The sequence below is a fragment of the Carica papaya genome, chromosome 7 (genome assembly GCF_054855325.1).
Source record: "Carica papaya isolate Zhongbai chromosome 7, ASM5485532v1, whole genome shotgun sequence".
NCBI classification, from domain to species: Eukaryota; Viridiplantae; Streptophyta; class Magnoliopsida; order Brassicales; family Caricaceae; genus Carica; species Carica papaya.
Window position 1 is genome coordinate 10658960 of NC_142315.1, and position 11769 is coordinate 10670728.

The 11769-nt window shown below is 34.5% G+C and overlaps 2 protein-coding genes across 3 annotated transcripts; one reads left to right on the plus strand and one right to left on the minus strand.

The window, feature by feature from the left end:
* The first annotated feature begins 301 nt into the window (after positions 1-301).
* LOC148252953 (Transmembrane proteins 14C) lies at positions 302-2846 on the plus strand. The gene is made up of 3 exons (XM_088208081.1): positions 302-883; positions 1474-1608; positions 2371-2846. Exons 1-3 carry the CDS (start codon positions 433-435, stop codon positions 2508-2510), a joined length of 726 nt encoding a protein of 241 aa, XP_088064207.1. The 5' UTR covers positions 302-432; the 3' UTR covers positions 2511-2846.
* Positions 2847-6129: 3283 nt separating this feature from the next.
* On the minus strand, positions 6130-10768 carry LOC148252954 (protein TIFY 10B-like). 2 transcript variants are annotated; one of them, XM_088207608.1, is made up of 5 exons: positions 10393-10768; positions 7179-7290; positions 6886-7093; positions 6701-6758; positions 6130-6481 (listed from the first exon to the last, which is right to left on the minus strand). In XM_088207608.1, exons 1-5 carry the CDS (start codon positions 10623-10625, stop codon positions 6319-6321), a joined length of 774 nt encoding a protein of 257 aa, XP_088063734.1. In that variant the 5' UTR covers positions 10626-10768; the 3' UTR covers positions 6130-6318. The 2 variants fall into 2 exon arrangements, with proteins under 2 accessions (XP_088063734.1, XP_088063735.1); XM_088207609.1 differs by having other exon boundaries at positions 7179-7284; positions 10393-10766.
* Positions 10769-11769: the final 1001 nt, after the last annotated feature.

Genomic DNA, 11769 nt, shown 5'->3' on the forward strand with positions numbered 1-11769 from the left:
AATGATCATGCCGCAAATTAATGATCTATTATCAAAACACAGCATAAAGGTTTGGTCTTTGCAACTTTAAACACTTGATATTATCTTCTTTCACTTGTTCACTTGATTGTTGGAGGATTTACTCTAAATAAATACTATTATTTTAATTTTTGAAATAAAATTAATTATGGAATTTATAAATCGACATGTTTTTAATATAAAAATTAAATTATATTAATTTCAATATTCTATTTCTTTTCAATATCTTTCTAAATTTAGCAATCAAATGCGTATATTTTTAATTTTCATACAAAACTAAAAACTGAAACTCTAGAACAAGGTAGAACAAAATGGAAGCGAAGATCTGCTGACTCCAGAGAATTTTTTTAAAAAGAAAAACTAAAAAACAAAACAAAAGTTGGGACGAAGACCAAAGGGGTAGTTGCTACGAAAATGGCAGGGCTATTATTAGGTGCATCGCAGTCCTCTCTACTTCGTCTTCAGCCCAAGCTGCTGGGATTCCCAAACACCTTAATCTCCCCAATCGAACACCTCCAATCCCGCGAATCCATCCCTCTTCCTACACTCACGCTTCCTTTCCACCATCATCACCTTTCCAGGGGACTCTTCGCTACTCGGGCAGTGTCCTCCAGTTCTAAGTCAGCCACTCTTCTCGCCAACGCCGTTGACTCGGCAGACAAAGGGGACGACCGCGAGTTAGAGATCGGCGGTGGTGGTGGGGATAAGTTCGGAGACTTTAGCGGCGGCGGAGGAGGTGGCGACAGCGGCGGTGGCGGAGGTGATAGCAACGGCGGAGGAGGGGAACCATCCGACGATTCTAAGAGGAAGATGGCTTTGTCCATGTCGCAGAAGTTAACTCTAGGTTATGCTGCTCTTGTTGGAGGCAAGTCTAACTATCTATGACATTTAATTTCCATGATTGTATGTTTTATTTGTTGGATTTAAACGTTTTTATGCCTTTCTGCGTTTCCTTTCCTGTTAATTAGTATGAAGTGTGGAAACTTATGTGTTCTTAATGCAAACCGTATATAGGATGGGGAAAAGTTAAGTAGAATTATAAAGTTCGTAAGTTTATTATTGAGGAAAAAACAATAATCTGGATTGGGAGATCGGGGAAATAGTGATGTCACTTCTGTTCTTGGTTGGTTCATACTGAAGTGGATGAGAGCATGAGCTGTTTGAGTGATTTATACAGGAAGTGTTTCTTCATTTTCGACAAGGTTCAGAGTTTTACTCACACTGTCAAAATTTCGTCCATTAGGATAGTTTGTATTTCTCTTGGTGGCTTCCTTTTGACAAAGTATGAATGTCATGGAAATAGTTCTTTGTAGTTAAGACTTTGGCCACATGGCAAAATCTTTGATATCATCATATCTTTGCTGGGTCTTGTCCTCAACCTGGATTTCTTGTCTGTGATTTGCCTGCTTTTGAATGCAATGTGCTAAATCTGATTTTGGTTAACTTCTTGGATAGTGGGCGGTCTTATGGGCTACTTGAAAAGTGGTAGCCAGAAATCACTGTTTTCGGGAGGCTTGTCAGCTGCAGTGCTATATTATGTTTATTTGGAGCTTCCCACTAAACCAGTTTTTGCATCAACCATTGGCTTTGGTAAGAGAATCTTTTGAATTCTAATTATACTGTGAGGAAAGCAGTTTAATATTGTACTTTACAAGAATATGGGATGCATTAAGAGGTGGAGCTAGTTTTTTTTTTTCTTTTTCTTTTTCCTTTTTATGCGAGTTTGTTTTTATTGTCTTTTCTTGCTCCAAACTGCAAAAGATTGATGTGCTCGCCCCTTATGTGAATGCATCTTAGCAGATATATCTTGCTCTTCATCTCTTATGAAATGTGTTATTATCGTATGTATTTAATAAAATATTATTTGTTTTGACGACATTTTGATAAGAAGATACCTTTGGATTTGGTAGGTTTGGGTAAAGAACTCTGTGACTTAGGAATGAAAATCCGGTTAATGCTTTTGTTTGTAACAAGTACTTTCATTGGTACAACTAATTGTTAGTTGTTTGAATTCAGAAGCTTCAATTAATCAAAGTGCATTCCGTTTGTTGATGGTATTTAATGGATTTGCCATTTGGTATTTTGTAGTAAAGATAAAAGTGCTTGTTGTAAGGTGATTGCTGTCATTTGAATTTGCTCGGACAAAGCATAGATTCTTTGTAATTAACTAGGCTTTTGTTAATGATGTGAAACATTGCAAATTAGGTTGAAAACGTATCATAGCAGCTAACCTTGTTAGAAATCCCAGCACTGATTGAATGTGTTTCTGGTCTCAACATAGAAGGGTTTCTTTTGATTTATCTGCATATTTATAGTTTAACCCTGAATCTTATGTTGTATTGAATGTCGAAGTCCTTGCTGCTGCACTTATGGGAGTGATGGGTTCTCGTTTCTTGAGGTCACGAAAGATATTTCCAGCTGGTGTTGTGTCTTTTGTATCACTAGTGATGACAGGAGGCTACCTGCATGGAATCCTGCGGAGCCTGCACTAAAGCGGACAGCAATGTTAGTGTTGAAGTTTTGGACCGTCATTTCTACATGGTAAACTGGATTCAGTTTTTAAGAAATGTGGGAGTTGAAGATTTGAAGTCTTCGTAGGTCATTGTTTGCTGTTATGTTTAAGATTTTATGATGCAAGAGTTGTGCAAGGACCCTTTCTGATGTTGTTTTCATTCTCAAGTGCTTGGTTTATTGCATAGAAAATTGTTATAGAACTCGGTACATGCGCTTTCTTGGACTCAACTTCATAGAATTTTCACTAGGCCGCAAATGATTATCAGGCATAGAGCTGTGGCTGGAATAATGATATTGAACTGGCAGGTTTTTCATCTCCGATTTAAATGACATTTAATCTCAATCACTGTTATTTTAAGCGTTTCTTTGGAACAAGTGTGAAATTATGTATTTATAAATATTTTTTATTTTTTATTTTATTTTAAATATTAAATATAAAAAGTTTTGCAGGTAAAGTTTAGCATAAATTTTATTAAAATCTATAAGAAGTTAAAAACGAATTACATTAATTTAAAAGAGAAGTTGGTGCTAGCATTTAACTTTTGTATTAAAAAATTTTTTTAGGAAATTACGAGGAATGAAAATGATTTTATAAAATTGAGATTTTACTAGAACATATTAGAAGGCACAGAGGCTGTCATGTGTATGAGGTTATCGTGTATACTGTAATATTCGGGTTTAAAATTTAGTTTGTAATTAATTTTAACATTTTAAAAATGTAGAATAATTTATTTTTAAAATTAAAAAATTTTTAATTTAATATAAAATTATAGAAAAAAATAGGCTGAGAATGAAATTGAAAATAAATTTGAAAAAAAAATGGGTAAAAATTTAGGTTCAAATGGTGCTTTTAAAAGAAAAATCGAAAATTGGGGGTCATAACGTAATTAAAAAAAATTTTGCCACGTAGAACCGTTCAATTAGTAGTCTCGACAAATCGGACTGCACCGCGTGGCAAGACATGCTAAGTTGATGCCACGCAGGAGGTCATGCTGGCGATCCGCGTGCCCCGCGATGAACGGCTAAGGTTCATTCCCTTTTTAAACGTGATTGGATGATTAAAATCAAATCGTTATGAACGGTTCATATTCATTTTCTCTTTAAACGCGATCGGACAGTTAAGATCAAATGCGATGAACGGTCAAGATTAATGCGAGACGGATATAAATATTTCGCATCACAATAAACCCAAACCCTAACCGCTAGCCTCCCACGGGAGAAAAAGAACTAGTCGCCGGAGAATGGAGCTGACCGCCAACCGCCGCCACACCGGAGCCACCTCCGACAGCCAAAAAAGGTAAAAATTCTCATATCCGCTCGGAATTTCGGAATTTGATTCCAAACACCCCCATGGCTAAATCGGAGCATAAGGAACGGCAGGTGAGCCGAAAATCGTGGGCAAAGCCCGGCGGCGCCGCCGCGGGCAAAACCCGCAACCGCCTCCGATGAGCCCCTTCCCATTTCCCGTTTTGTGCAATTTTTTCACCATTATGTTCACCATTATGTTTTTTTACAAGTTGACTGAAGAAAAGCGTCCAGCCGCAAATGTGAGCTGGCGGAGCCGTCGCACCAAAAAATCCTACCACCTGTAGGTTTCCGTTTTTTGATTTTTTTTTTTTTAGCCAATTGAGACCCTTTAATGTATTTTTTTGCAGGAATGAGTATAAAACCTACAGAAATCGGCCAAAATTTGTCAAAAACGGCCAAGCCGAGGTAAACTGCCGCTGCGAACGGCGGTGCTGCCGTACCGGAACCCCGAAATTGGCCCGAAAATGATTTTTAACACCTATTTTTTATTTTAAAGATATTTTTAGGTACGTAAAGCGTGTTTTAATCTCCGCAGGAAAATTCAGGAACCCGGGATCCGCCAGTAGGTGCAATAGAAAGTTCGATATTTTGAACACCGATTTGGGTAAGAATCTTTCACTTTATTCTCTGTTATAAAATTAAAACTTAATAATCGATAATATTATATTTTGTGTAATTTAGAAAACTTTGAGAATAATTAAAGGTTATTAATGGAGGCAGAACCGATTAGTTATTTATTTATTTGTCTTGTGTAACTGATTGTTTGTTTTTACAGTTTTAAATACATGAGAATATACTGGAATGGTTAAATAATTTAGTTGTACTTTATTGATATATATTTATTGATTGTCTTGCGTGATTTACGGTTAATTTATGAAATTAAAAATTAATATGTAAACAGAAAATTATTTGGTTATGTGAATTAATGAATGGTTGTCTTACTAAATATTTTGGGAGATAGTGGATGAACCATGTATATAGAGAACCCTACCGTGAACGTTTTCTCATACGGGATGGAGTATCGAGAAATGATATTTTTAGCGCCCATACTAGACGGAGTATGAGAACGACCTGATTCACTCTCATACTAGATAGACTAGTGAGAAATGGTATTTTTTGCGCTTATACCAGACGGGGTATGGGGACAGCCGGTTAGTTGATAATGTTGGATATTGGTTCACGCGTAATGGGACATCCCTATGGACATACAGGGATACCAGTAGGTAAATCAAAAGAAAAAGTTATTATTCTTACTCACTTAAATATGATATTAGAATGTTATTTGAGTTATTGTATTTATAAGTCGATTTTGGAAATCTCGCAATGTTAAATATATATAATAAATGGTTTTCTTTATGATAAATGAATTTACTTAAATTAAGAGCTCAATTGATTGTTTTTATGATTTTTACTAACATTTAGTTTCTGTATCGGTGAGTAGTATAATATTCTTACTCCAGTGTAACTCACCCTTTTATTAATTATTTCATATCAAAAGAACCAAGATTCATATCCCAATCAACAAGAGGGTTGTGAATAATTCACCACCCGAACTCTTCTCAAAAGCTAGTAAAGTTCGTTTTAGAGTGCTCAGTTATTTGTCTTTTATTTATTTTTTTAATTTTTATTTGTTCTTTTAAAATAGACATTCTTATAGTTTTATTGGATATTCTAAATTATTATGTAATAAATGTAAACTTTAAACTCTATTATTTTACTTTCATATTTAATTTATTATTTAATTTTTTTTTAAATTCTACATATACCATGCAATCCAAGTGAGGTTTAAAAAGCCAAAACATAAATGGGCAAGACATCTTCCTTACCTTATCGGAAAATATGTTACGTCATTTAAAAATTAATACCAATTGCATGGCATTTCCTTGATGATAACCATACAAAAACTTAGCCACCAACATTTAAGTTCTTCTGTCCAGGATTTTTTAACAGAAGCAATCTCCCAGCAAGTAGATCTATCAGAGACAACTAGATCAATGCTTCATGTGTATATAAATATTATCTGCATAAGTATGCATAGCAGTGAAATAGCAGACCATTTCATATAGATCTATCAACCACAACTGGAATCAGAGCAAGCAGATACACAGTTATCATCATCACAAGTCTAGTACATGTCAACAGTATTGGTTTCGTCAGGTGGTTAAAGGGACACACATACACCGCACTAGGTGTAGTCATCTATGGATATCTCACTTGCATTTGGACAGCACTGACAAACACACAAGCAACTTCTCCATACAAGCATATGGACAAATCCACACACTACCGTCCACACCAAATTTTCTGTCCCAACAATTGCTCAGAAATTGCACGTGTTGCCAATTTAAGTCCAAAAGCATAAAAAATATCCAATCTAGCACACTCAACATTTTACAAGAGCAGCATAACAAGTTTAGAATCCGTCCAGATTAATAAGTTCTCCAGAACCCCAAGACTAGAGAAGCATTTATGCTCCCTTCAGGCGATATGAGCTACAGGTTTTGGTTGTAATCCATCATGAGGAACCCGGCCTTTTTCCAAGTAACCTGCTTCAGGTGAAGTTTCAGCACTCAGATTGGATTTTGTGTCGTCATTCTTCTTTCCAGCAGATGGAGGCGGATATGGATTCTTGCTCACCAACCTGTATCAAGAAAAGGGTAATGCAATAAGCTGTCACAATATTTTGTTTTGAAAGCTTGTGCCTTGTGGTTTCTAGTCAGTAAAGATGAACACTATATGAAAGATTTTACCTATTACTCAGACAAGTTTGTCACTGACAACAACGCATTTACTTACAATTTTTGTGGCCTGTAAGGTGGTGACTTTGGGAAAATTTGAGATTATATTTAACCATGATTACCTGTCCCGCCTTTTCTCAAAGAATTTCTGAAGGGAATGTCTCCTTGCGATAGGTAATTCTGCATCAACAAGTATTACTACCAGTTTTATGACTATATTAGATTATTTAGTAGTACAACAAGAGGAAAAGAAAATGCATCCAAATCCAATGGTAAGTGTGTTTTAGTCAAGCATCCCAATAACTACCAGCTTGAAGTTTGCAGAAAGAATTTCCCTGAATGGGATACAGTTGTGCTCTTGGTGAAGCCACAGCAGCTGTTGTACTCTGTAAGGAAGGAGACCTTGTAAGAGCTGGTGAAGGAGAATGACAATCAGAACCAGCATTCTTCGTCTCACTGATGTTAGTAACCACTGTGGCAGCAGCAGTAGCCGCAAAAAGCATAATTTCATGAGCCTGAGTACATGAACCACCAAAGAGTTGAAACGAAATCTTATTTCAGTAAGGAATATTGATGCATAAAAAGTTAAGAAAAGCAAACCTTTTCAGCAGTAACTGCATCAAACACATTGACATTTCCACCATAGAAGATGGTGAGCTGGCTCGGAGGAATCTTTGTGAAGTTTAGTCCAATGAATTGTATTATCCTGCTCCTTCAACAGAAAACATGAGAAATTACAAAACTACAGACGCTTGAGATAAAATGCAACATCCAAACCTCTCTTGATTTTCAGAAAAAGAAATGATAATAATAATAGAAACAAAAGAGACTCATAAAATAAATTATTTGTTCTCAGATTAGTACCACCAGACTCATAATATTTTGACTATAACACACAAGATTTCTTCAATGGGGGGCATGAATGGGGAAGTATGCCAGAAAAAAATACAAATAACAAAATGATGTGTGTGGAACAAGAGAAAAGACCAAAGATTAAGTCCCTAAGACACAGGAAAAATAATCTTAGTTCAAGAAAGTGAAGTTCACTTGAATACATTTCTAACATCCTTTGCTTTCTCGAGATGTCAATCGTCCTACTTGTTTGAAACAAACTCCTACTCAACCACTATACCAGTCGTAGGTGAACTCGATTTAAGCAATTTCTTAACAGTATCATACACAATTGCAAAATCAAAATGTTAATCTCGAAAAGTGGTAAATTTTGGTTTGATGCAAGAGGATCAGATTTTGGTCAAGTTTCCTTGGAAACAGGTGATGAAAGCCAAAGCCTCTCCCTGCATAGCTTTCTTTGCTGGGAAGACAGTGTTGGTTTGATGCAAAAGGGGCTGGTCACTTGCAAACAGATGCTTACCGCACATGAATGCCATTAAATCCCTAATCATCTTGTCATTTGTTGTAATGAGACTATAAGATTATGGAATTCAGCTCTCTTACTTCTTAACTCCAACTGGGTTGTGGATGGTTTTGTAAAGGATGAAATGCAGCCATGGAGCGATATTGCTACTTCAAGATTCCTCTTCCTATCTCCATTATTCCTCATCCTATTTTTTGGGTCACTTCGAAAGATAGAAACAAAAGAACTTTCAACAAGTTCAACTCTCCATTCCACTAGATTAGAGATTATTGGCTTAGAACCCTTAGTACTTTTTGCTTAAAAGGGTGCTCCATTTACGATGTTGGTGATATCTTTGATCTTTTTTATTTAATATTCTTAATTCTATCTTCATCTCTTTTGTATATGGGTTGCAAACCCCTTAGTGCCTATCAACATAGCTTCTTCTTTCTCAATAAAAAGAAAGGAACAAAATTTAAAATATGCTACCCTATACCAGTACCAGCATTCTAACCCCGGAAAAAAAAGAGAATGAATAGAAGTAAGGTTTAATTTACTCCTGCAACCAAAGGTTTCAGATGGTTGCCATTCATATAGTTGCTTTCTGAAAGATTATCGTTAGTGGCCGTACCATTTTTGAACCATACCATTACCATTATCTTTTCTTTGAAATAAAATATCATTACCATTATCATCTCAACCTAGTCCCAAAAAACAGCAACTTCTGCCATTGACAAATCATATACGTATTATGTTTCACCTAAAACATTTTAGACCGTTCTTGGAGCAGAAAAATAATATCTTAATTTGGAACAAATTTTACATTAAAGAAATCTTTAATATTATTCTATATTTTTAAGCTATTTCGATTTATTTAAGCATTAAAATATTTCAGCTCCCTTTTAGGTAGACTTTAAATATTAAAAAAATAATAATCTTTAAGATTTTCTCTTTTAGACACTTTCTTATTATTTGAGGAATTATAATATCTTAATTTCCTTTTAGGTGGAATTTAACTATTACAGGAATTATGATATCTTAGAGTTTCCTCTTTATTAAGTTTCCTTATTCGTTATAACTAATACATAAGGCTATTAGCTAACAACAAAGAAGGAGAAAACAATGATGAATTAAGAATTTATTTATCAGGGCATTACTATTCTCCATTATCCCTCCCTCTCTGTGTTTGTTCTTTGGTTGTTACTCTATCTAATCTATCACGTTCATTCTTCTTCTCCCTATATTTCTTTACCTTCGTCTCTAATTTCCTCTAGACTATCTATGTTCTTCTGTTTTTGACCTATATTACCTCTATTTCTAAAATATTCACAGAATAAAGTAGTTTCACTATAAGAATTTGTCCGTTACTTATCCTACATCACTTCTCTTAGTTTCCATTATGACACAAATACAACTTCAACTGACATAACCCTCATGCCTACTTGGTGACCAAAAGACAAGACAGCCAAGGAAGAGTAGCAAGGAAATCCAAACTCCCTGCAAAACAGGCTCATGTCTAACCAAGCCCAGAAATGCTAAAATAGTGGGATGATAACGGATATGTAGTCGGTTCATTATAAAGGAAAACACTTAATCGTTGTACTTGTAAATGTCTTTCTTTTACTTTCCAAACCAGTGTAAATTCCTGCATATAACTATCCTACAAAAAGCATATAACTCGTAAATATCAAGTTTTTGAAATTTCTGCAGCAAAAATTGTCCCCAGCGCACCATAAAGGGACAAATTTCACCCGATCCAGACTGGACAGCATATCTCTGCCCAAGGCTGCGAGGGTGATATTAAGTGTCCTGACACATTTCAATTATCCCTCAAATAAAAAATGTGTGTTTGTCTGTAAGATAAATCAAGCTTTTAGTAAAGACTAAATTCCTTCATCAGGCCATTATAGAAACATATTAAAACTTGAAAGAGATACCAATCAAGCATAAAGCAAACTACCAAGTAGCACGTAATTCTTCTTTCCTTTCTTTGGTCAACTCTTTACACTACATTCAACTGGATTTTTCCCACATCCTAGAACCAAACTCTTAACTCCAGATGCAGGCAGAGACGGTACTATTTTTGACTCTAAGACCTGGACCTGGTATTATGCTATACAAACTGGGTTTAAAATTAACTACTATAAAAAAGGACATACAGGATGGTATTTTATTTGCTTCAATTAAATTTATATCACACTATTGAATTCCTAAATCTTAATCTAGGGAGTAATAATCAATGTTTTTATTTGTCGTTTCCTCTGTAGTTCTGGTATTTCTAAACTTGAGATATATCCTTCCCTAACTCTTTTTAAATTAAATAGAACAAAAACAATATCATATACAATTCAAGGTCAACTAGATCTGCAGGTTTTTCCCCTCGAAAGAAATTGATATGTTAATGTGCGCAATAAAACAAAAGAGAAGAAAGAAAGAAAGAAAGAGAAGAAGAGGGAAAACCTGTCGTTGTTAGCAGTTGTTGTCACAGCAGCGTCATTGTGGAGAAGCTTCTGTGCAGACAAGTCAAGTTCGTGAACAGATCCTGCTTCTGCAAGTTTCACGGCGTCGTTTCGAAACCTGACCTGTTCCTGCTCCTCCTCATTTCCACCACCAATGCCTCTTTTAAGGTCTGTTCTCTCTTCCTCCTGTTCGGCAGCGTATGGCTTCAGTTCCTCGCCGGAATCAGCCTCCATAGCTTAATTCGGAAAAGAAAAAGTAAAAGAAAAAAAAATCAAAATAAACGAAAGAGAAAAAATGACTGGATATTTTTTTAGTTATCTTCTCCGTCGGAGCTCTCGAGAGCTTGTGCTTCTTTTATTTATAGGATAAAATTGTCCACTGGGAACTTGAATTGAGGGTAGGCCAACAAAACGTGACGTATAAAACAATAATTAATTTACTGACTTTCATTTTTTTTTTTTTTTTAAAAAAAAAAAAGAGATTATCAGATGTCCGGCAATCTTTAGTTGGCCTGATTCATCAATAGCCTAGGAGTTATCCACGTGTCAGTCAACAACGATGGTATCGTCTAGTTCACGTCGTCATTTCTGCTTGAGACTTCAAATTAAACCACGTGACACAAATAAATTGGTTTAACGTACAAAAATATTCTCTCAACTTTGTTATAATCACAAAGAGTACGTTTCTATAATATGTTGTGTACCATAACCAAGGAGATACAGTTGTTACGTATAAATTTCTTTTTTGCATCCGATCAGTCCAAACTCAGATTGTATATAATTTTTTTTATACTAAATTAAAATACGGGTTTTTGGTCAGATTGAATTCAAGTTAGTACAAAACTATGAGGTCAGGATAGTTTCAAATTTGATTTCTTAAAACTCTGTTAGAATCTAACCCGTTAGATTATATATAGATATATATATGCTTTTAAAATTTTATTATTTATAAATATATTTATATTTATCTACCTAATAAAATAACAAATTTGAATCCAGTAATTCAAACGCTCATATTTTGGATTTGGTCAAACTCATTCCCAAATTATTTTGTTGTCATTCATACTTTCGCCGTAATCATAATATTTCAACGAAACAAAGTATAATTAAGTCATAAAGTTGTTTAATTAAATATTATACACGAGTATTGTAATATAATAATAAATTTATAAAATAATTTTTATATTTTTAATGAAATTTAAATTTTAAATTAAGTATTAGGATATTGACCATTAAATTATTGCGTTGATAGTTAATGACAAAAATATTTTTGTTTTTGTACACAAATATCTTAAGCAAAAAAATATCTGTTTATATTCATATTTGGTTAATTTTTTATAAATTTTAACTATTTATTTTTTAAAAAAATATTATTATA